This window comes from Barbus barbus (assembly GCF_936440315.1).
Source record: "Barbus barbus genome assembly, chromosome: 16".
NCBI classification, from domain to species: Eukaryota; Metazoa; Chordata; class Actinopteri; order Cypriniformes; family Cyprinidae; genus Barbus; species Barbus barbus.
In genome coordinates this window covers 17,808,549-17,834,004 of record NC_136744.1, presented here as the reverse complement: position 1 = coordinate 17,834,004, position 25,456 = coordinate 17,808,549, and the positions used below count along the sequence as shown (strand labels likewise).

At 38.1% G+C, this 25,456-nt stretch overlaps 2 protein-coding genes across 4 annotated transcripts in view; one reads left to right on the top strand and one right to left on the bottom strand.

Annotated features, from left to right (window-relative positions):
* The window catches only part of LOC306882633 (stromal membrane-associated protein 1-like), a 125,498-nt gene extending 123,687 nt beyond the window's left edge, over nt 1-1,811 (top strand). For all 3 annotated transcript variants that reach the window (XM_079437424.1, XM_079437423.1, XM_079437422.1), the window contains one exon: nt 628-1,811. In XM_079437424.1, the coding sequence (XP_079293550.1) occupies nt 628-762 (135 nt within the window). In that variant the 3' untranslated portion in view covers nt 763-1,811. The remainder of the gene's footprint in view (nt 1-627) is intronic.
* On the bottom strand, nt 1,717-25,367 carry LOC306882634 (galactosylgalactosylxylosylprotein 3-beta-glucuronosyltransferase 2-like). The gene is made up of 4 exons (XM_079437425.1): nt 24,290-25,367; nt 13,755-13,899; nt 6,904-7,052; nt 1,717-2,396 (listed from the first exon to the last, which is right to left on the bottom strand). Exons 1-4 carry the CDS (start codon nt 24,854-24,856, stop codon nt 2,310-2,312), a joined length of 948 nt encoding a protein of 315 aa, XP_079293551.1. The 5' UTR covers nt 24,857-25,367; the 3' UTR covers nt 1,717-2,309.
* Nucleotides 25,368-25,456: the final 89 nt, after the last annotated feature.

The following is a 25,456-nucleotide window of genomic DNA, read 5'->3' as shown; positions in this document are numbered from 1 at the left end:
TCTGTTCCAAAACCTAGCAACCTTCAAAGGCAGCATCCTGAAACCAGTTTGAAGCACTCTACATATAATTATTATCATTTATATAAGTAGTTACATTTGATTTCTTAAGGGTGAAGTGACACTAAAGACTGGAGTAATGGCTGCTGAAATAAATTACATTTTAAAATAGAAAATAATTATTTTAAATTGTAATATTTCACAATATTGCGGTTTTTACTGTATTTTTCATCAAATGAATGAGAGCATAAAATACTTTTCAAAAACCGACCCCTTACTGATCCCAAACCTTTGAATGGCAGTTTATATAATAAATATTTTTATTTAATTAAATTTTAATTTTTAAAATTTAAATCAGAAAAATGTTTAAATTAATTAAATAGCTATGAAAATATTAAAGAATATTATTTATTTCCCCTCAGTGCATTCCACATGTGATGCTGGCTTAGAATTTAGCCAAATTAGGGTATTTTAGGAGACAGTACTTTTCGTAAAAACCTTTTCTGTTGGTGGAGTGCCCATGATGCCTTAATGCTTTCTCTGTAGTTTTTGGACCATAGCTAATTATGCTAACAAGTCTTGTGTGTGTAGATGTTTCACACTTCTCTCTCTCCCTCTTGTCTTTTTCAGATTAACCAACAGATGTCTGGAATGAACCTGAATGGTTCTGGTGCTCCAATGGCATTTGGGCCACCTGGTGCCCCCATGGGCGGCTGGGTGGCACCCCCCTCCGGTCAGACCCTCAGCACCCAGCTCTGGAAGTAAATGAAAGAGGGAAGATGGTACAAGGGGCACCACCTCCCTCCCTCCATCTCTCCTCCCCCACTACCACTTGCGCCCAGAGTTTTATTCATGTACTGTCATTTTTTTCCCCCTTTCTCTTTCCAACCATTAATACTCTGGAGGGCATCGATTCAACCTGCCCTGTGTATTGATCAAGTGAGCGAGAGTACGGAGTGTAAGAGACTGGCAGCTTTGACCGTCTTATTTGCAATTATTTTTTTCTTCATCTATATATATATTTTTTGGGGGTTCAAAATACATATCAGCTACAAGAAAGCTGCTGGACCAATTATACAGGCTTCTAATATATCTTTACCAAATCAATAGTGAGTCATAGTATTTAAAAGACAGAGGTATGGCTATCATATTTGTGACTACCCCCTCCTTTTCCTATCTTCTGTAGCCCCACGTCCCAGAACCCTGTAGCAGAAATTGTATAGACCCATGTAATGTATGTAATCATGAGATAGATGAACCCCTCGTCCCCTCTCTCTGGCTGCTCACCCCACCGCATCCGTGTAGCTCCATGACAAACTCCATCTTTACTGTGATGTTTTAATGTGTGCGTTACAGAGAAGCACAGTGAGTGAAAGACAAATAAACCTGGACGACTGTACAGCTGTGACGGCTAACGGAAAGGGGGGGGGGGTTGTGGGTTCAATAGAAAGGGGCTCGGGGAAGAAATTGTTTCAGCCAGCTAGTTTTGAAAAGTAAGGACTGAACAAAAGCGTGCAGTCAAACACTTCAGTCTCGCCGCTGTAGCAGAGCTTCTATCCTCTCAGACAGGGTCTCTCTGCTGTGCAATAATATAAACATCCCCACCGTGTCATCCAGGTTTATTTCTATAATGTGTTTACATTTTCTGGTGCCTAGTACAGAGACAGAATATCGTTATTTCCGTGCATTAAACAGTGAATAGCCATGAACTATTGTGTGATCATTTTGTCTAAAGACGCATTTATTGTAAAGTTATCTTTTCTTTTTTTTTGCTTTTAAAGAGGGTCGTTTGGAATAAAGACAGTTGTAATCCAAAAGTTCTGTCCTTGTAATGGTGTCTCTCGTATTAGATGGTATTTCCAGGGTTTTTCCATCCACTATTCCTTTTATTTTCGTGGACGGGTCGATTCTCTTCAGCACCGCTCAACCTCTTTGTACATTATTCAAGCAGCTGGTCCTTTTTCTCCACATTCACAGACATCGATCCGATTCTCTGATTGTCCAGAGTCTGCAAAATGGTCTGTTGACTACCGCATTGGGAATAAGATGAAGTTTTCACATACAGTTTCCATTTGAAAACCCCTTATCCATGGTTTCTACTCTACCATGTTACAGGTAATCCAGTGTGACGCCACAGTGAGAAGCTCCAGCAGATACAGTAAGTGTCAGTAGAGAATCCCGAGACGGCTTGGCATGTCTTTTCCACCAGAGCAGATATCCTAAAGTTCAAATGTGGCCATCGATTTGGAAAGTGCTGATGATGGCGGGCCTCCATCCAGTGTTATATGACAATATTAGTGCAGTGTTGCTCGCTAGACCTCTATATAGACCGAGTCCTGTTGTCGCTTTGGTTCGTTACCCAGGTTGACCTTTTCAGTGCGTGTATGCCACACCAGGACCTGAAAGAAACCATTTGAAATCAGGTATTTTAGAATACAGGAACCAAGCACACATTAAGCACATGTAAATTGTATGTACCAAGGCAGTTTACCTACATTACTATAAATGGGACTGCCCTTGAGACACTTTACCAACCTCAAATAAATGCTTTTGAATTCTATTTGAGTCTAAGAAACAACATAAATAGGTCCAGTTCATGTAATTTAAAAGTGAATTTGAGAAGCTGTTTGTAAGATTTCTTTATTTCCCCATTCAAGTAGATTGGAGTTGGTCTTAAATCCCTAAAAGAGCTTTCTGGAAGGCTTGCAAATATGGCCGCCAAATGAATTTCCTTGAAAGGAAATGACACACAGGTGCATCATAACAGAAAATAAGGTCATTGTGTGTGTGTGTGATCTCTCAGCAGAGATGTTTTAGGCTGTTGGTGCGTGAAGGATACTGGAATGGGATCTCTCGGACTGGTTTTAAGTGTTAATTATATCAGATAGAGGCAGTGCAGGGAACGAGCACAGATAAATGGCACTGCAAATTGGCTTGTTTTGTAAAACAAGGATAATTTAGCAGAATCATAAGAGATAAATCAGGTGGACTGTGGAGCAGCAACCCAGAAAGTAACCAAAGTGGCCTGATAACCAGATGTTTCTCTCTGGCAGATCCCGTAATAATACTTTTATGAAGGTGTCTAACACTTTATTTTGCTGTCTGCTAACCCCATCGTTCCCTTGATAAATATTATAGGGGTAGGTGATATACTTAAAGATACGATTAACTGGTAGAGACTTTGGATTATCATCTCTATTGCAGTTACACACTTATGTGACACTGCTGTGCTACATGGTCACAAAAACATTGTTTGCATGCATTTCCAAGCATTGTGGTTTAAAAACAAGTAATTTTAAGCCGTTTAAATGCAGTCAGCAGCGAACGTGTGTGCTGTCAGAAAGGCACATGAAGAGCACGGGAGTATTGAACGGAGTTATGTTTGCCGCTTTGAACAGATAAATACACACTTTTGTGCGAGTCAAAATGCCCGTCTTTGCAAGTATCCTCGTAAACACAGTAATTTAGGTCTTAAATGAAAGTAAACAGCTGAGAAAGAAAGCACATGTGTAGCAGTATATTGGATCCAGGCAGCTCTTAAAGTGACAGCAGTCTAATATTCCTGCTCTCTGTCATTCATGTTAAACAAACAACAAAAGAGAGAAAATTTCTCACTGCTCTTTACTTAATGACTTTTGTAACTTTAATAAGAAGAAATATATATTTAATTTACACATTGAAGAATATGCATTGTTTTATTAATTTGATTATTTTATAATGTATGTAGCATTTCTTATTTATTTGTTCTACTGTAGTGTTTTGTCTAATTGCTTCTAATTAGTTTCTTATTTAAAATTTAATCGCTGACTGTTGTCTTCAGTGAGCTTAAGTTTTTTTTTTTTTTAAGTTAACTAAGTATTTATTAGTTTTTTGTGATATTGACACTGGTGACAAGAATTACGAAATTTCTATGGTATCAAAACTTTTGAAATAAGTCTGAAGGTCTGAGATGGACTAAACTGAGAACTTCCTGAAGTGAATTGTAATTGGTTTGTGGGTGGTTGAACTTCATTAGTTGTGTTTGTGTGTGGCTGTTGAAGACATTTGCAGCCCACAGTAATTTTTTATAAGAGTAAAGTAATAATACATGAAGAATTAAACTTGCACGCTTCCGCTTTCATATGTAATAAATCCTTTAATTTTTAATGTTGATAATGTAATGGCTACAAATCAGTGCGTAAAGGCTTTTTTTTTTGGAGGTGTGAAGCCTCATGGGCTCTAGTTATTGTAAATGAGTTTCAAGAAAAAGTTATTAAAAATTAAACCCTTCATACTTTTTGGACTAATCTTGGAGCAGTCCTAGTCTTTGCATGTGTATCTATTAGAATAATGTAAGACAAGTGCACTGGAGATGTCACGGTCATTATTGCAATGTGTGCTGAACTCTTGTTAAATACTCGGATAGACAGATTTCAATTTGTACAGAGTGAAACCCCACTTCGAGCGATCCAGGAGTAAGAGAAGACACTCTGTCCCCCTGCTCCTCTAGATCCTACCCCCCCTCTTCAATACCTTGTTTTGGCTTCTAATAAGAGAGGTTGTTAGATGAAAGCACAAATAAATAGAAATAGAAAAGTAATATCATGTAATGTGTTATTTACAAGGCATTAACAGTCCTTGATATTAGTTAAGGCACACTACCATTCAAAAGTTTGGAGTCAGTAAGATTTTTCTCTATTTTCCTCTCTTTTTTGCTCATATTAATTTATTCAGCAAGAACACATTAAACTGATCAAAAATGAGAATAAAGATGTATAATATTACACAAGATTTCAAAATGAACTTTCTAGTAATCAAATAATCATGAAAAAAAATGAAATTTGAATATGAAGATGAAATTTCCACAAATATTTTAAGCAACACAACTCTTTTCATTTGTAATAAAAAATGTTTTTGAGCAGAAAATCAGCATATTAGAGTGATTTCTGAAGGATCATGTGACATTGAAAACGAGTAATGGCTGCTAAAAATTAAGCTTCACCATCAAATAAATTACATTTAAAAATCAATTTAAATTAGAACACTATTTAACAATATTACTGTTTTTACTGAATGTTTGATCAAATAAATGCAGCCTTGTCAAAACGTTACAAAAAATCTCCCGAACTTTTGTATGGTAGCATATGAGCTAACAATACACATCGAATGAACAAAAAGTTCATTAAAGTTGTCCTAAGACAAGAACACATTTTGGTTTTGATCCACTTCAAATATTGATTCGATTTTCAATTCATTCTATATAATTCATATTCATTCATAGTATGTTAATGTACATTTATACAACTTACATTATTAAAAATGCACTGGTATATGTAGAAATTAATATTAACAAAGGTTATTAAAGTATTATTCATTGTTAGTTAATGTTAGCTATTGCATTACGTGTAAAGTGTTACCAAGAAACACACCTTAAAGTGATTTTCTACAAATAGGATAGAATCTTGTGACATCAAAACTAATTGTTATAGCCTATAATTTTTCAAGTATTTTGTCTTTTTATAAATGTGTATTACTCTTAGTTCCATTGCGAAAAAATATGAAAAATGTCTGGATTCCGTTTGGGCTGACCGATATGAAAAGATTTTTCAAACAATGTTTGTGCTGAAGATTTTTCCGAGGGTTTCTTTTGAATCTAAACAGCATGAGCATCTGAAGCGTTGATAGAGAATAATAATTTGAGCGATTGTGTTGTGGGCAGAGTGAAGCATGCTGGCACAGAATCTGGTCTGCAGGAGCACGATTGAGATTGACATTAATAAATAGGTGTCTATGCACTGACTTCTGTAAATAAGCCTGTGAATCTCTCTCACCTCTCCATCTATATGGCATGTTTGTCATCCCTCTGCCAATCTCAAAAACATTCCCTTTGCCCTCTTCTTCTTCCTCTCTCCCTCTGTCCCTTTCCTCCTTGTCACATCAGTTCAGTCTGATTACTCGCATAAGATGACCCACCCAGCCTCCCTGTGCTTAATTTTAAAGTGCATGCTGGGATTTAGCCATATCTCCCTGCCTGCAGGCTTAGTCACAGTCATCAGCTGGGACCCTCAAGAACGCTTCTACAAATGTGACCTTTCCAAAAGACGTCGCTGGCAGTGCTCCACTTTGGACAGGTGCCCGCTCACGCCCATCACGAAGACCCATAACTGTTGGCACAAGCGCTTCCTATTGTTTACTTCCATAATGCCATCCTCATATAATTGGACTGCAGCCACAAATTTAAGTATATTAAACTCCCACTTTGTCCGAGTAGCGACTCGCACTTCTTCGTAACTGTCAGTGGCCTTTCTACTCTGTTTACGGGTGCGATATCTACACGCTTCCACCCGCCATGGTACTGTACCACAGGAACAAACCTACACTCTCTGTTTACAATGTGCAGATTATGCTGTGTCTGGCAAAATGACGCATAGCTGATTGGCTGACGTTGGAAACATGTCCTGCTCTTGCTGGTGTTGGTGATTAGTGGAATTGTCAGCCTTGCTAATAGTCACTATTAATAACCCAGTGCGGCTACCATTAGGGTAATTGGGTGATAATGATGATGGTAGGAGCCGTGACGTGCCATCATCAGAAGAGAGCATTTTGACACGTAAGGTGAGCTGAGTGAAGAGGTTTGAGCTTGAGATTTCGGCTCCTGAGATAATGGGCCACGGATGAATGCAGGAGCTTTTATAATCAGACCGAGTCAAATACATAGGAATGTGTTTTTCATTTTCAAGAGCTGGTAGAAGAATGAATGAAGTTAGGTTTTCAAATTGGTACCAAAAACATAGGGTTGAGTCATAATGTCAAAAGCAAGGACTCAAGAAAGACTAGGAACAAATGAAGGAACATCAAAAAGGGGATGTTTTTGTAGTGTTCTTGATAATCGGTGTGAAGGATGCAAATGCAGGCTACTCTACTGACCTGGGTACAGTTCTTGGACTTTGGCTCCAAGTCCTCCACCTTAGTGATCTGTTTGAGGAAGTCAGACTCTTGCATCCCTGGTTTGGCTCCTCTTCTCTTGAACAGGGCACGTGGGTTTGACAGGATCACCTGCAGGTTCACTGCAAAGCCTGCCAATGATGGAACAGAGTTTTGTAAGCAAGTATAAATCAAATTTTCAGTTTGAATCTATTTTATTTAATTACTTTTTCCTCTTTGCTGCTTTTGTTGTCACAGCTCATGATAGTCATTAGTGGAGAGTTTGGAAAGAAGTGCGTGCCTAAGAGCCGTGATTGCAGATTGCAAATCACATACTTCCAGGGGTTGAGCAACTGCCATTAAGATGAATGGGAATGCTAACAGATAGCTTTCTCCATGTATTATAGACTTCATTTGAAAGTGAGAAAGTCTGGGTTTGGAACAAGCTCCACCGAATATACATCAAAAAGCTCACACTGGTACAGGCCATCTAAAACTAATTATAGTGCAGATAATCTCATTATATATTCAAGCACACTCTCTCATATACTCTGTATTAACTATACACAAATACACAGCTCTTCAGCGCGCTCTTGACCTTATGTATTTCTTGTGGGAGCAGGTTGAACCCTCCCACTGTTGCATGTGGGTCAGGGTAAGTTTTTCACCCACTCGTTTCTATTTCTCTCGATGACACCGTTTCAGCCACAAAACAGGAGAAGGACTTTTCAAATTTGACTATAGGGAATATCACCCTCTGTTGTGGGCTTTTTATCCTGGGTACAGGCTGTTTTCTAGGACGCCTGCGTTCCAGCTAAAACCACCTGGGCTTCCCTCAAATCCACAGAGGCGAGCTCACGACAGCAATGCAATGTTCATCTAAGCCCTGGCTAACTGTGTCCTTGTGTAGTTACAAGGTTTCTCTCCCTCAGATCGACATGCATACTGTCAAGCTTTATTAATAGTTGAAGGCCAGCCAACTCCTTTCTTTTCATCTTTTTTTCTTTTTTAATGACTATATTGCCTTTTGATGTCCCTGTTGGAGTGTTGGGGAAATGATGTAAGAACCTATGCTCAGAGATCCAGGGACAGGGCTTTTGATACAGCTGAAGAGCCGGACATGTTTCTGCTGATGCACCAACAGCACTTCAGGGACCGGCTAGATGTGCCGCTGAGTTAATTGTATAAACAGTGTGGTAAACGCACATGGAATGTTCACATCCTGATTTTTAAATCTACTCTTAAAATTTTGACCAGGGTATTATTATATTTATACATACACCACAAAATATTTAATTGTTCTTTTTAACTTTATATCCATCAAAGAATTCTAAAAATGTATCATGGTTTCCACAAAAATAGTTTTCAACATTATAATAGCGAAATAATAATAATAATAATATCTTGAGCAAAAAATCAGCAAATTAGAATGATTTCTGAATGATCTTGTGACAATGAAGACTGGAGTAATAATGCTGAAAATTCAGCTTTGCATCACAGGAATAAATTACATTTTTAAACTTAGGCGCTGTTTTGTAAGTAAATAATATTGTGTAATAATATTTTACACAATTAATGATTTTACTTTTGATTTAAAAAAATGCAGGCCTGGTAACTGTAAGAGACTTAAAAAAAAAAACCTTACAACCCAAAACTTAAGGCTAGTTCAGCTCATTTTTATGGTGCAGTTTTCACGCATTTAGTAGTTTGAAGTGTTGCCAAGTACACGGTTTTACAGCGAAATTTGGCTAATTTTAGACTGTTGCCAAAGGTTGTATATTACCGTTTTGACCTGAATATAATTAGACGACCCCCCTTTTTCCAGATGTACCTTCTGGACAAAGGCTTTTTGAAAACCAAATCTTGTGTTTTACTGAGAAAAAACTAAACTTTTTTAATTACTTTCATATTGCATATTTTAAATATTTAAATTTTTGTTTTGAAAGTATGGTAAATACTGGTAAAATGTACCAACAATCACATTTAAAAATATACACTTTTTGGTAAACCATAAAAATAACAAAAATAGCCCATCTGAATTATATAACAATTCGGCTATCCATCTCAGCAGCCTAGCAAAATGTCATTAATAGTAGAAGTGAAATCTTATTGTAGTCTTCAAATCTGCGTAAAAGCGTCTTAAAATCACTTACAGAGGAAGTTTATTCCCATCAGGCTAACATGACAGTCAGGACTCATGCCGCTGTAAGCTTTTCTTTTTCTTTTGTTTTCACTCGCTATCTTTACAACACACATTACGTATTTCATGGCACACTCGTGTTATGCGTGTTTGGCCCCACTGTTGTGGGTGTAATATTGACATCTCAAAGTCCAGACCCTGAATATAAGACGACCGTGTTTTTTCAGATGTATTTCCAAGAAAAAAAAACATGGTCTTATATTCGGGTCAATACGGTAGTATGTGGGTTAAAGCAATCTACCCTCCTCGCCCCGGAACGCTATTTTGATGGCGAGGGAACCCCCCTCGGAACACAATTTCAAAAGAGTGAACCCCCGACAAAGAGGAAGACTATGGAAAAAATGCAATTGGGCTTGTTTTGTTTTTCAGACCTGGCAACCCTTGCTGTGTGCAAATTTTAGCATAGTGCCTAGTGCCCACCACAACAATGAAGCTGTTGCAATCAGTGCATTTCATTTATTTTAGAACCACTACAAAATATTTGTGAAAAACAAATTCTGCAAGTTGTCCTCCATGCAGACTCCAAGGAAATGCAGTATGTTTATATACTATACAGTATACATACTGTGTGTGTGTGTGTGTATATATATATATATATTCTTCTTGTGACACAGATAGTGTAAAAGCTAATGCATGGCCTAATCACTGTGTACACTATGCAGCATTTTGTTCTCATGCATAATCTTTTCAACCCTTCTCCGCCTAATGTGCAAAACGTCGCTATTGTGTGTTAAAAAGGTTTCCATGTTAAGACAAGCACTTGAGCTCCTCTTCAGGTGAGAGCAATGCTTGAAAGTAATGAGAGAGGCGGTTCAGGACCTTTTCTCTGCTATTGTGTTTGCTCTCTGAAGAAGCCGTACAGCAGGAATACTAAATAACCTCATTGTTCTCAGCTTTTGTTCAGGGAGAAGTGTAGTAGAGCCGGCGGATTTATGAACCTTAAAAAGCTCCTAGAACGTGTGTTTAGTCTACGGCAGCGATGTGAGGAAGCTTATACATTGTGTGAAGTGTTTGTGAAGGGAGATGTGATCACTGTCAGGTAGGCCTTGACAATGAATACATTATCTCTGATGACAATGATGATGATATTATGGGTGAGTGAACACATGTGAAGAATACAAGCTATGGAAGAGGAGCAATAGTGGTAGTACTGGAGATCACATGAGGAAGAGATGATAGCATCTCTTGTTATTAGAGTTTCATGAACAGCATAATATCCAGCGGCAGCGCTGGAGTCTGGGGAATTAGGGATTGCTTCAACTACGCACTGTTATCTCTTACGTTGTATTCATTCCCTCGAGCTGCATATGAGCCCTGCCTCTCTCCATTAGGATGTTTCCAACCTGTCAGCATCTTCTCACCCCTCCCTTTTTAATGCATTGCCTGAGAGCTCACGTTTGCTAAAAATGCACAGAGAAATTGCTGAATTAAGCTTTGGTAAAGGTGCTTTCGCCAATTATAGGGAGCAGAGAGCCCCGTCACCTCACTTCTACCTAAATTATAGGGTATTTTTTATATTTTTCTACCTGTTATGCTTTGTAATAGTGTGTAATTTTTTGTTGTTTTTTACTGTCACAATTTTTTTCTTGTTATAGTAAACTATAAGTAAGCCATTTGAAAGCTGATTTCCCCATAAAGTGTACACAGATGCTTTTAACATCCCTCTGTTTGGGAATCCCGACCAGCCTGACATGTCAACTTCTAAATTGCGTTTAGTCGTTTAGCAGATGCTTTTATCCAAAGTGACTTACAAATGTGGAAAATCACAAGCAATTTATCAGAAGAGCCAACAGTATTTGCAATACACAGTGCCAAGTGCCAGGAGTTAATATAGGAAGTGCCTTTGTTTATGGTTGTGTTTTCATTAAGTGCTCGTGGAAGAAGTGTGTCTTCAGCTCTTTCTTGAAGGTTCTGATGGTCTCAGCAGATCGGGTGGGGGTTGGCAGCTCATTCCACCAGAGAAGAAAAGAGAGGGTGAAGAATCTGGAAAGCCATTTAGGGTATGTTTACACAGCAGCGATTGTACTAGAAAAAGAACGTTTTTTTCATTTGCGATTTTTAAAAGTTTATCTTACAGGTGACAATGTTGGCAAAACAATGACACGGATCTGAGAAAACGACTAAAATGCTGTATTATGCATGCAAGTAGGTGGCGATGTCACTTTGTAAAGAGACAGTACACGCCTGCGCACATATGTATACAAGTTTGTACATCATGCATAAAATACAGGTGCATGATGTCACTGTTTTCAAAATTTACACAGAGATAGCAATGATGATAATTTTTTCAAAAGTTTGTGTTTTCAGGCTCCCAAAATGCTGCTGTCGTATTAAAAACAAAATAGTCAAAACGCATAAAAAGTTTTCTGTGTTAGTACATTAGTACCTTTTGAAGAAAGGACCAGGTGCTGCATATTTACTTGCAGTGATGTATATGTACACTTATAGTTTTTTATATTTAGAATTTTTATATATTTTCAGTTTTATTTTTAGTAATTTTGTTACATGCTTTTGCCATGTTTTTTTTTTTTTTTTTGCTTTTTGTTTTGAATATATATTTTTTGCTTATATATTTTCTTTTAGTTTTAATAATTTGGTCACTCCTTATTTTAAGGTCTTTATTATATGGTTCAATTCTCGCTATTAACAAACCATTAACTACAACTTTTGCCTCCAATAAACTCCTTATTTGCTGCTTATTAATAGTTAGTAATATAGTTAAGTTTAGTTATTGGGTAGGATTAGGGATGTAGAATAAGGTCATCCAGAATACTGTATGTACTTTATAAGTACTAATATACAGTCAATATGTTCATAATAGGCATGATAATAAGCAACTAGTTAATAGTCAGAATACTGTAAGTGTTACCAGTCATTTTAGTATTTTAACTTTTTATTTAGTAAGTTGTAAAGGCAACATTTTTATTAGTTTTATTTTTTAAGTGTTAAGTTTTTCAGATAATATTTCTATTTTATTTTATTTCACCTTTAAATCAATTATTTAGGTTTTTTAATAGTGTTACTTTGCCTTGGCATTAACAAGCGTGGTACTTCATAAACACTGACATGCTCTAGCTAGTATCACTAGTGTTGTATAGGAGAAAAGCCTCTTCAGAAGACTCTCTAGTGTTTCACAGCTCCCCCCCCCCCAGCTTAGAGCGTTCCTTTTGCATGGTCTCTATATAGGAACTGCTTTGCTGCCTGCTTTGGGCCAATTTTATATGCCTCTTTGAAACAACTTCAGTGAGGGCAGTCTGGAAAGTATCAACACAACCAAACTGCAAAGAAGACCCATCTGCTTATCTGAACAGGCAAGCTGCTCCTCACACAGCTGATGTTGTGATTATCGACAGCACATGGTATAACGTGGGCAGAATATCCTTCAGAACTCAGAGAAAATGGACAGAAATATGGATGGCGGAAGTTCAATACCTTAATAACATTAAATAAAATTGAGAGACCTTGTGGTGAAACTTGAAGGCATAATGCTCCAGCTAATGTTTTTCTGCTTCTACAATACTTTTAAGACATTTACAGTAATGGTTCTGCACTTTAAAAATGTCTTTATCAAGTCCGTTGATTGATGGTTAATTGGTCACAGTAGCTCACCTGCAATGCCACGGGTCATGGGTTTGATTCCCAGGAGAATCCGCATACTGATAAAAATGTATATCTTGAATACACTGTAAATTGCTTTGGATAAAAGCATACACCTAATGAATAAATGTAACTTAAATGGAAGCTTTCAGATGGGCAGGGTGAAAAAAAAAATGGCAGTTTAGTGTTCAGCTTGAGGTTTTACGTGATTTGCACAAATTAGTCCTGGAATTCAAAACCAGCTGGATGATGGAAAGTGCCAGTCACCAGAAACCTGTTATTTAACCAGTGGAATCTATTGTCAAACATTTTCTGTCGTCACTAAAGGGAGTGAGCTAGATTATGTTCAGGGCCTATAAATATTTTAAATCTAGAAATAGACATTTAGAGATCTTTCCAAGAACTGGTCAAACAGCTTTTTTTAAACGACTGCTTAATCTGTTATACTAAACCAGCTATAAAAACCCCATTAAGCCATGATGCACAGGATTTTTCATGTCTAAGGCATGGTTTTTTGTTGTTTGTTGTAGTTGTATCATTTACAGTAAGCAGTTTCAGCACTGAATGTATTATAGGCAGAAAATCTTGAGAAAATGCACTATAAACCGATTTATCAATACAGCTTTTCCTAAAGCAACATAAAATAATCAACTGACAAGTTTTGTCATTTGAGATGGTTTAGATTATGTTCCATAGTTTTCAATGATACACTCTGATAACCATTTTATAATTTTGGGCCAGTGCAATAACCTGGAAATCACTTAATTGTCTGTAATTTTCTGTTATTTTGAGCTGCGGTTCTGTTACACAGCATAAATGCCATTAGTGTGAACGCATGCTTTTGTGTCAACGTTTCATCCTGCACATAGTGTAAAACAGGCATAATTGTCATATATTTAAATATATGTCCCTTTTTTTCCTGGTTAGGCAACAATGGTGCAGCAAGATTTTTATACACCATTATATCTTTCAATAATATCAGTAAAAAATTCCTAGTGGTGTTTTAATGACCGTGCATGTTATTAAATGAGAAATTCAAGAGATATTAGTGTCTTACCGGCCATGTCAATTGCAAACGGCCTGTCGGCCTTCCAGCCAGTGTACCAGCCGACCACTTTTCCCTTTTCCACCAAGGGCCGCTCATACCTCCGGCCTCCAACAAGTCCCACTGGCCATACTGACACTCTCCTGGTTGACCGCATCTGAACAGCAGAAGACAAAGCAGTGATAAATATGATACTATTACAAACCCAAAGTTATCATAAAGATCTGCAGTTTTGTTGTGGATCCTCCAGTCAGTTCTTTGGACCTTTATACTGCTAACCAAATGCAGTACTTAGTCTTTTATTATTTTTAAAGGAACGAGCGTAGTACCAACACACACAGCATGGCTTATTATAAAATCCTGGCTCATTTTCAGCACAAATAAGTCCATCCACCTGCAGTCTGCTGGAGACAGCACACATCGCTCTTCAGTTTCATAAACACGATTGCATCTGATTGAACCACCCGCCAATACTAAAACTGTCATTTCCAACAAGATACCATCTTCCTTGAGGAATTTTAAACATCCTACTGCTGAAAGAATCTTGTTTTCCCTTCATTCCTTCATATATAATAAAAATAAAACTATTTGCCACTGGAGAAATGAGCGTTGCTGCAATTTCTCGAACAAATGGTCAGAGTAGCCTTTGAATATTTAATGGTTGCGCTATTTATGTGAGTGCTGTATGCAGTTGGGTGACGTGCCTGTGGCTGGCGGCCGTAAGCAACGGACAAGCTTTGAAGCACAAACTGCTGCACCTTTAGCTGTATTTCTAATGTCTGTCTTCCTCCCTCTCTTCAAAGGCTCCATCTCCATAATGTTGCACTTAAAGTCTAACACCGCTCAAAGGCAAAGTCAAATAATTCTCTATAGCAAAGAGGATGTCATCTGCAGGTGCCAAGCGTCCTTTTGCGTTGAAGTTGACAACAAGGGCAACAGGCACAGCCATCAAATGCAGTGTCACATACACAGTTCTTTGAGCTGAGCTCTCAAGCTACAGGCGGCTATGGCATCTGTGTTTGGCAGTTTTTGTGACCCATGTGTTTTCCTGCAGGGACAGGGAATAAGAAAGTCTGGCCTCATTTTGACAACACGGTGCAGAGAAGTAAATTTGTAGTAGTCTAAGTGTGTTTGATATCTTTAGGGAGGTAAAATCACCTTCGATAACAAAACTCTACATGCTGCCTGACAGTTCCAGAGAGGATTCAAACAATGCAACTACAAAATTGGATCTAGTAAGAAACTATATTTCTAAGGAAAGACAGGTTACAACTGAGAACGATAAATCTAATGCAGAATTTGCAGTGATGTGGTGTGGCACCGAAGACACAAGGCTGGGAAGAATTGGAGAATACATTGCACAGAGTATATTGTACCACGAAAATCAAAATATGATTTCATTATGACCATGTGCTGCCAATACATGCACAGCACAAAATCACATTGTAACTTTTTTTTTATAGTTAAGTCTCCTCTGACTTGCTTTCCAGTAATAATATCTGAAAATGCTCGAAACAAGAAGCAACACTGCATAAAGTACTATGATTTGTTTTCATGAATATTATCTTAAATATAAGGTTTTACTGAACACTTGTTTTACAAACAAGTGAAAAACTGCCAATGCAGTAGGACAAAATGTTCAATCTATGAAAACTAGTCTCAATTTCTTATTTGTGACCCTGGACCACAAAACCTTCTTATGTTGCACGGGCATATTTGTAGCAATAGCCAAAAATACATTGTATAGGTCAAAATTATCGATTTATCTTTTATGCCAAAAATCATTAGGATATTAAGTAAAGATCATGTTCCATTAAGATATTTTGTAAATTTCCAACCGTAAACATATCAAAACTTATTTTTTTTATTAGTAATATGCATTTGGACAACTTTAAAGGCGATTTTCTCAGTATTATTTTTTTTTTCCAGATTTTGTCCAAATATTGCCCTATCCTAACAAACCATACATCAATAGAAAGCTTATTTATTCAGCTTTCAGATGACGTATAAATCTCAATTTCGAAAAATTTATCCTTATGACTGGTTTTGTGATCCAGGTTCACATATAATGCGGCTTTTCAAGTAAACATATCTTGTTTTTAGATTTTTTTAACAGTAAAACTAGGCAAAATACCCATTAGGGGGACTTCCGGCTGCAAGATGATGAAGTATAGTCGCGTTTCGTTTGCGCTCTCATTCATTTTAATTTTATTTTCACTAATACACGCAAGTATACTTTGAAAAGGGATAACTCTGTCTCTACTAATATCCTACATCTATGGTTAACCGATTTCAACTTTGAAAGACCAAATTCAGAAGTTGCAAAAGCAACGACCTCGAGAATAGGGGTCGTCGCAAAAACCTCCGGATAACTGGCATACCTGAAGACGCGGAGAAGGGCCGGCCCACTGACTTGATGTCTGTATTCTTTTCAGAGGTACTAGGCGAAGATTTACCTGGCCTTCAATCAGTGGTGTTAGACCGCGCTCATGGCGCCCTCGCTCCGAAACCCCGCGCTGGCGTCAGCAGGGTTGCCAGGTCCCAGAAATATTTCCAGCCCAATGACAACTCAAAATCCGCCCAAATGGAATGAAAACTAGCCCAATTTTTCAGTGTCCAATCAGATTAGACAACGGCTGGATTCTAAATTAATTAGTGCTGTGCATTTCGTTCGATGTAAACTAATGCCTTTTTTCGAAATTTCTTCCACAACACTTCCTAAGTGGTCAACAGTGTAGCGCTAAGTGCTTGAGTGACAAGCAACATGGGCAGCCAGCTTCAACTCTGCCTCTTTCACAGGTGCATTATTTCTTAGAAAGGAACTGCCTGTCAAATAATGTTCTGGCATTTGAGAAAGGAGCCGCATTTTCTTTATGTTTTTCAGTCGCAGCATGAGCTACCAGATCACCGTGGTGAGCTCTTACTTCACATTTGCAATATTTGCAGAACGCTTTTCTATCATCATTTGGAACACTTCGAATCCACTCCTTTAATCCTTTCTCTGTCTCCCATTCTTTGCGATACTTCTTTCCATACTTTCCCCATTTACCTGACATTTTAGAATGCTGCTTGTTCATCCACAGACAACCGAACCGACGCTTCTGACTACAACGCTCTCATGGAGTGACGTGATGATGATGCTTGATTTGTGATGTCAAAAGCACATGTGGCGCGCGCGCCTACTCGCGTCTCCCGAGCAGCAGCGTTTGTTGCCAAGTATTCATTCCCGGGGATCAACACCCACTAATAAAGTCGTCGTGACGTATTGATAAAATACGTCATACGTCAGGTTCCCTTTTATCTTTGTCCACAATTATTTTATTTTATTTATTTTTTTGCGGCCGCGGTACATTATAAATGTAGCCCAAAAAATCGCAACCCGCAACTCCGTATTTTTTCCCGCAACTCCTTTTCTAAACTAGCCCAATTGTGCGGAAAACCGCTACCCTGGCAACCATGGGCGTCAGGCCCAGAGCAATGATCGTTCGTCTGCACTACTTCTCCGATAAGGCCAAGATTCTCCAAATATGGGAAGCCAAACAACCCAAAAGTGGGACGAAACAGTGCGTTATTAAAGAGTTCGCGCGGCGCTGATTTGTCATAGTTCAATGGACTGAGCGGCGCGATATACTCGACAGCGCAGGGAGGACGCCACTGAACTGACAGCGCGACGCGAAGATAAGAAGTTCGTGTGTTTTTTCCCTTCACGTTAACATAATACACGTTAACATAACATAATTTTTTACATTAATTTTACTTATTATCTTTCCTATTAAGACATTAACAGTTGTTTTAGCTACTTTGAAGAACTGCACACCTTGCCTTATAATAGCCTATATAATTAATAAAACTTTAATAAATTTACAATAGTCCATATGGACACCCAGCTTCTAGTAGATTTTATTTATTTTTATTTTGTACCTAGTTATTGTTGTTGTCGTCAAGTTTTACATTCAGCACAATATTGCAGTTATGTACCATTTTAAATTTGAACTATTATTAAATAGGATAGGCTATATGTGACCCTGGACCACAAAACCATTTATAAGGGTAGGCTACATAAAAAAGATTTGTACATAATCTGAAAGCTGAATAAATAAGATTTCCATTGATGTATGGTTTATTTGGCCGAGATGCAACTATTTGAAAATCTGGAATCTGAGGGTGCAAGAAAAAAAACTTATAAATAAATATTGAGAAAATCGCCTTTAAAGTTGTCCAAATAAAGTTCTTATAGCAACATATAGGCTATTACTAATCAAAAATTAAGTTTTGGTATATTTACGGTTGGAGATTTACTAAATATCTTCATGGAGCATGATCTTTACTTATAGTAATATCCTAAAGATTTTTGGCATAAAAGACAAATGGATAATCTTGACCCATACAATGTAGCTATTGGCTATTGCTGCAAACGTACTCGTGCTTTTTGTGGTCCAGGGTAACATATATGGGATTCTTTTTTTCTCTAAAGACCAGGGAATGTCCAAGGTAATGTTATTAACAATGCAATTTTATATAATGGCTACTTTTGTCAGGCTTTTTTCTACACTCCATATTAAATAAATAAAATTTAATTAATAATAAAAAAAAACTATTTTAAAGTTGTTGACAGTGTAACCTATGTAAATTCAATATGATGTATTTTGAATTTTGCACTGCATTGTTTTAGGGTTATCAGAAAACATGAAAATTAACCATGATTTTATTACACAAACCATTTAACCATATTCAACAAATGACAATCAATCTGTCAAAATCAATCCATGGTTACTGCATTTTTACTATAGTAAAACCATTGTTAAATTCCGTTAGGTAAAATTAATGGATAATGTCCTGGCAGAAAAATATCAGTAAATTTGACTCTTTCTCAGTATAGCCTAATAATATGCTACAGTCAGTTACACAAATATTCTTAAATGTTAAATTTACTTAAAATATGCCTTGATGAATGAAACCAAAAAACATTTTAATTCTAAGAGGACAATGGAAGTTTCAGCTTTGAACATGTGGCTACTAAATATAGCCTATACGTGTTTCAAAGTAGCTAACACTACTGTTAATGTAGTAATATGAGGGATATTAAGCAAAAGAAATGTAAAAACTTAATGATCTTCATTAACGTGCAGGGAAAAAACACTAACTACTTATGTTCGCGCCGCGCTGGTGAGATTAGTTCGCGTCGCGCTGGTGATGTTACATTTCGCGGCGCACGGGTCCATATTTTTCCTGATATGAGTGCCGAACTGAGCCGTAGAAGAGCTGCCTTTAATTCTGTGAAATGCAAGCTTAAACAGGCTGGGATTTCTTAGGCATCCACCATCCGGCAGATTTACGGTTCACTTTTGATAACACTAGACTTTCTTTTAAGTCACCATCGGAGGCGCTTACTTTGAGCAACACATCAAACCAAAAATGGATGCTCTCTGAATAGTTTTTCAGGACCCCCTTGATGTCTGCTACAGTGTGTTTGGTACTGTGCAGGGCATAAACGTGTTTTTATTTAATTTTTTAACTGGACATTATATTCATTCTGTTACTGAACTTTTTTTCTTTTTTTCCCCTCTTCTTACTGGACCGTGGAAACTTTTACTGGTCAAAGACTAATATGGCTTTATGAAGCTCTCTTTTCAATAAGACAAAAGAAAAACAAGTGTGTGTTAAAATACATTTTAAGATTTTGAGCGTTTGGAAGAAGTCCTATGCGTTTGGGAACGTTAAAGGTTAGTTACATGTGGGAGGTTTTGTGCTTCTCGTTTGGGGAGCTGTTTGGTGGGGGGGGTTGGGGTCAAGGTGTTCGTTTGGTATTCAAACTTGTTCATGTTTACTCGTGTTATTGTGTACAGTTGTTAGAAACATCTCAGAAGGAAGCTGGTGTCAGTTTGACACGCATTAAACAATGCTGTAAACCTGGGACATAGCAGACTACTTACAGTGAACTTTGTGAGCTGGAACGTGAAAGGGGTTAACCATAACATTAAGCGCAATAAGATCCTTACCCATTTAAAGAGACTGGAGGCAAATATATCATTTCTCCAAGAAACTCAATATCAGCTGATCATTATAAACTACAAAAATCTTGGGTGGGGCAAATGTACCACTCACATTTCAGTCAAGATTTTCAGTCAAGCTTTCCTGTAGCTCAAATAGTAGGGCATGGCGCTAGCAACGCCAAGGTCATGGGTTTGATTCCCAGGGAAAGCAAGAGCTGATAAAATGTAAAAACTGTATCTTGAATGCAATGTAAGTCGCTTTGGATAAAAGCGACTTAATGGGTGATAAAAGCGTCTGCTAAATGCATACATGTAAGATCCAGAGGGACTGCAATTCTTATAAGCAAAAACACCCCGTTCTGTGTGAGTAATGTCCAAAGTGATAGAGGGGGAAGATTTGTTATAGTAACTGGTTCATTATATAATGTTCCCTTGATATTAGCCAATATCTATGCCCCTAATCCGGACGATGTATCATTTATTAAAAAATTCTTCACCAGTTTTCCAATTTGACTACACATAAATGAATCCTAGGAGGAGTACATTTCACTGGTTACTGGGATTTTGAAATGATAGTTCAGCCAATGAAAATTCTGTCATTTACTCACCCTATGTCATTCCAAACCTCTTTGACCTTTATATTTGGATGAATGTTGGTAACCAAACCGTTTCAGTTATTGACTTGCATTGTATGGACCAAAAAATACAATGGAAGTTAATGGGACCCGAATTAGTTTGGTTGCCAACCCAAATACTGATCTGGTTATTGCGTTCAGCAGAAGAAATGCATACATACAGGTTTGGAACTACAGCTGAGTAATTAACGCTTTGCAAAGACCCGCTCCCCTTCATTACCGTTGCTATGTCCAACAAGCCATGCCACACTTCACATTCTCACAGAGTAAAAAATAACTGTTACATCGCAGAGCAAAGAGGACACCGACACACAAGACAGAGCAGGTCACTTTAGGTATAAAACAAAGAAACATTTTTGTAATGTTTTTAAAGAAATTCAAACAATAAATACCGTTTTGTGCCTTGTTATTGAGTTGTGACAGATCACTGTAGCGCCTCAGTTCAAGTGGCACGTGACGTGAATCGATCACCTCTTCCTCTTTACTAGTTATAACATGAAAGAAACATGAGTGAATATCAGAAGGTATCTTGTTTCAACCACGGAAAGATGTCAATACACACCATTTTTCAAGTTCAAGTCCACCAACGTTAAGCTACTTTCCAGTCTGGTGTGTTTGACAGACAAAAATGGCAGATTCTGCGTTATTAGTGGTCAGATCGCCTGTCAATCAAACTCCATGCGAAGGGTCAATTGATGACCAAATTTTCGTTTTGGTGGACTATCATTTGGTGGACTATTTCTCCTTGTGTATATTAAAAATAAACGAGGAGAAAACAAAGAGGATGTGGATATCATACAGGATGGCAGTCATGTTTCACGTGGAAAAACATGCAGTCTGATAAAGCGCCACATTAAAATGTGTTCTTCCTTTTAATGCTCTTCAGTTGCGTCATGTTTTGCAGGTGAGAAAGAATGCAAACAAAGATGGTTCTGATTGGCTGATTTGTGAGTGATTATATCATGTTCCATTTTTGAGTCAAATTGCTTGTCATTGGAATCTTATTTTCTATCTAAAAATAATAATGTATGTTCTATTTGTGAGTTTAATGATTATAAACTCACAAATAGAATTAAAAAACTTAATGGTAGAATAATCTTGCATACTTCACTCAGGCAATTAAAGACCCCCCCCCCCCCCCCCCCCCCCCCCCACTAGAACTTGATCACTGTACTCAACTCCCTACTACACCTAAAACTATTGTTTCACTGTTGCTCCATCACATATCTGTACTAGTTTGTGCTTTTCTAGCTAATTTTGAGACTTTGCATTGCAGTTCTTTTATGTTACTGTCGCCTGAGGATGAATCACTCGAGTTGTAGCACTTCTCGTTGGGGAAAACAGTATGTGCTAAATGAATACATTTCCAATGTGTCATTAATATTTGTCATTATGAAACACTAGCTGTTGAAAAAGGCCAAATGACTCTCATTGTTGTGCTGTGTAATGTGTTTGTGTTGAGCAGAGCAGGGGTCATCAGCATACTGACACTGCGCTCTACCCCTCAGGGGCTGTTCCATGTGTTCTTCCACATGTCCAGCTGTGTTCTGGAGAAATGGAGAGAGAGAGAAAGAGGCAGAGGGAGGGAGGGATGCACAAAGCAAGCATTGAAGGAATGAGGAAGGCAGTAAGGCCCATGGCAGAGGAAAAGAGCGGCTTAGACGGGAGGAAAAGCAGTGGTAAGAGAAGGGTAGAATAATTGATGATAAATGAGACGATGAGCTATAAGTGCAGTGTTTGGACAACAACCAAGAGAGAGAAAAAGATTTTGTATTATGGGACAGAGAATGTAATGCAGGGGAGGAAACATCTTCTTCTCATCTCATCATTTGACTGCTGTCAGCTTCTTGGTGCCCTTTTTATGCTTTCCAGTCAAATAAAAGAACTGTCCAACCATCAGACATCAAATACAAAGCAACACATTTACATGGTAATTCTTAAATTTGTATGTTTAGGTGACTAATTCATTTGAATTAGTATGTTTTTGTTCAATCATCTTACACCCCGCTGATGATTTTTTAACGGGTAGACCATGCTTTTTTTATAAAAAAAAAAAAATTGCACATTTTCTAACAAATTGCATCATATTAATTAAGGTGAAAAGCGAACTTGTAAAATATGTTTTCCAGTGCAATTAAGCTGATTAAAGGGATGGTTCAACTAACAATGAAAATTCTATCACAAGTGGTGTCCATGTTGGTTCAACTCCAAAAAGGACCCAAAAAACACAATAAAAGTAATGTTAAAAGTGGTCCATATGACTTGTGCATTACATTTGATATTGTGCACTATTTTTCAATGCGGAAGTAAGCTGTTTTCTGTGAATATGTGAGACTTCAGATTCATTAGCCGCTATAGGGAAACAAGAAAAATATCAAAGTGCAGTAAATGGTAAAACTACAAACAAACTGACAAACCAATGTGTTTATAATTAGGACAATACATTGAAATAATATGGTAAAATAATACCAGTTTGCTGTTTCAAGCAGCATAATGAGCCGTTTTGTACAGCTAAAAATAAATGGAAGCGAATGGCACAGGAATCCAGACGCATTAAATTTACAAATGGCCAATCTTATAAATAAGGTGGTATTTTCCTCATACAAACTACTTTTTTTTTCTCTCTTCTCTTCTTTTTTTTTTTTTTTTTTTTTTTTTAAAAACTCAGTGTTGTTTAATGAGTTACTTCAAGATTCTTTAAAATTTCTTCTTTTCCACTGAAAAAAATAAACGAACATATGGGTTTGGAATGACATGAGGGTAAATAATAATATTCATTTTTGAGAGAACTGCTTCTTTAATCCTACTGCTTACTCTCTTATAATTACCAGAATCCAGCTGACTTGATCAAAAATATATCCTGAAGAAATATGTGCAAAATTGAAAAGATTTTTAATGTGTGCAAGATGTAGAAAAGCATAACCTGTGTAAGACACAGCCTCAAATGAAGTGTCTCTCCACTCATCACTTCATGGTGTTGTCTGTTTCATCCGTCGTCCACAGACAACCATTTAAACAGACAAATCCTAATTTCCCAGCTGTCAGGTCACTCTCGTTTCTCGGTGACTTCCACTGCCTTAAACTGGGTTAATTCACTCTGCTTGGCTACACAGTATACTGGGTCGCCTTCACTTATGTGCGTCATTTGCTGCACGTTTGAGACTTGTAAGAAATAGATGGCAATGACATGATAAAACACATCGCATGAATGTCCATAGGGACAGATGTCAGCGAAGTCTCCTGATGCGTTGCAAGTTATTAATTGCCACCGTACTTCTCTTCTCTTCTCAAAATGAGATTTTTCATAGGCCTATTGAACAATGACAATATAGAGGTTGAATTGACTTGACTTTAATTGCTGCTTTTCTGCTTAATTGCTGCTGTTTTCAATTTTATTACAATTTTAAAGTGAAGCTTCTCAAGGGAAATACTGTAGAGGCACTGGATTGTATATACCACACTTTTTTAAAGCATGTAGATCTACACTCCCCACTTATACATTAACTCATACAGGAATAACTCATCCTGCACCATTTGAGTTGACATGCCTGACCCTTTTCAATGGGTCAGACGTATGGGGCGAGACCATAGAGTTGGATTTTTTTTTTGGACCCGGGCCAAGGAGCAGATCATAGCAACACCCTAGCAACCGTATAGCAAATCCCAGCCATATCTAGCAAGCAAAATGTCAAAGATTCATGGAGGTGAGCTCTAATGACTTGGACCAGTGTGAACCAGCAGAGGTTTCTTGAGAACCCCAGCCATATCTCTGTCTAGTTGCCACTATTTTCAATGTAGCATTTCTATTGTCATTGCTTTTCTAGTAGCCTACAGCCTACTTCATTTTTCAGATTTCATATCAATCCTTACTCTTCTAAGTAGAATTAAGCCAATAGTCATCTCAAGAAGTCGCAGTTACCTCTTCAAATAACTCAAGGCTGTAAGTGTTATCATCATCGGCGAAGAAAACGACTCCTTTATCTTTGGACGAGCGATGTCCTCTCAGCCAGCCGAGCGCCACGTTCCTCTGCTCGGTCGCTCGGGGCATCCCTGTCCGCTTGAACCTGCGCGGGGTGAACGCGTTCAGGTGAGTGTGTCGCAGCCCAGAGCGGGCGAGAAACCGAGAAACCAGCTCCGTGTGAGAGTTTGAGTCCTCTACCACGATCCAGTGGAACTGCGGAACCTGGCGGAACGTATTTGCCAAGCGGGTGAGCTCTGCTTTCTGCACCGCTCGGCTGTAAGTAGGAGTGATGGCATAAATAATCGGGAGAGATGTGGCGTTACTCCCGCTGCTGGTGGTGCTGCTGCTGCTGCTGGTGCGAGTCGTTCTGACGACCTGCCGCTGCTGCACATTTCCCAGCCGAGACAAATAAAAACTGGCCGTGTTCCGAACAGACAGCCTCTTCGTATCGATGTCGATCACGATGATCACTATCAAGATCCACGGAAGAAGGATGAAAAAGCGCGTGTAGAAGATGGATTTCATTGTGCCCGAAGAACCAGTGCTGCTTAATGTGAAGAATTAACAGTCCGCCACAGACAGAGCAGTTAATTCAGAGCCGATTATTGAACTATTGCAGATTATCACTTTTTAAACTTCCTTTAAAGCCGTCCCTCGCGTGATTTTTAGCCAGCATCCGCAGTCCATGCACGTTTAAACTTGCCATTCCCGTTTCTTAAAAGCGCTGTTGCGATCCCATCCCGTCCTGCGCTCCGCCAGAGAGTCCGTTCCCTGGGATGATGCTCCCTATAGGCCTATATAGGGATTCTTCAGTCGTTCAGCGCAGAGAACAGTGCCAAAAATAACAACAGGTCATTGTTTTGGTCACGTGCATAGCTTGGAGTGCAATAAATCTATATAGGTGTTATGAGTAGCCTACTCAAAACTGCATCAAATAACGGGACTGAGCTGATGGTCCGACGGACGCTGCTGTAGTCTGTTGAAATGAGGAAGGCTGAGACTTCAAACTGAGATTTCTCCCTCCCCACCTGCGCACTACAGAGCGAGAGAGGAATCACAGCATTGTCTGTTTTTTTTGCGCGATAGCAGACTTTCATGTAATATTCACATTTGATTGTTAGACGT

Coding starts and splice junctions, on each gene's coding strand:
- LOC306882634 (XM_079437425.1), bottom strand. CDS start 24,856: ATGAAATCCATCTTCTACACGCGCTTTTTCATCCTTCTTCCGTGGATC. Junction 13,900..24,289: donor GCCTTGAGTTATTTGAAGAG/GTAACTGCGACT, acceptor TCTGCTGTTCAG/ATGCGGTCAACCAGGAGAGT. Junction 7,053..13,754: donor GTTTGCAATTGACATGGCCG/GTAAGACACTAA, acceptor CATCATTGGCAG/GCTTTGCAGTGAACCTGCAG.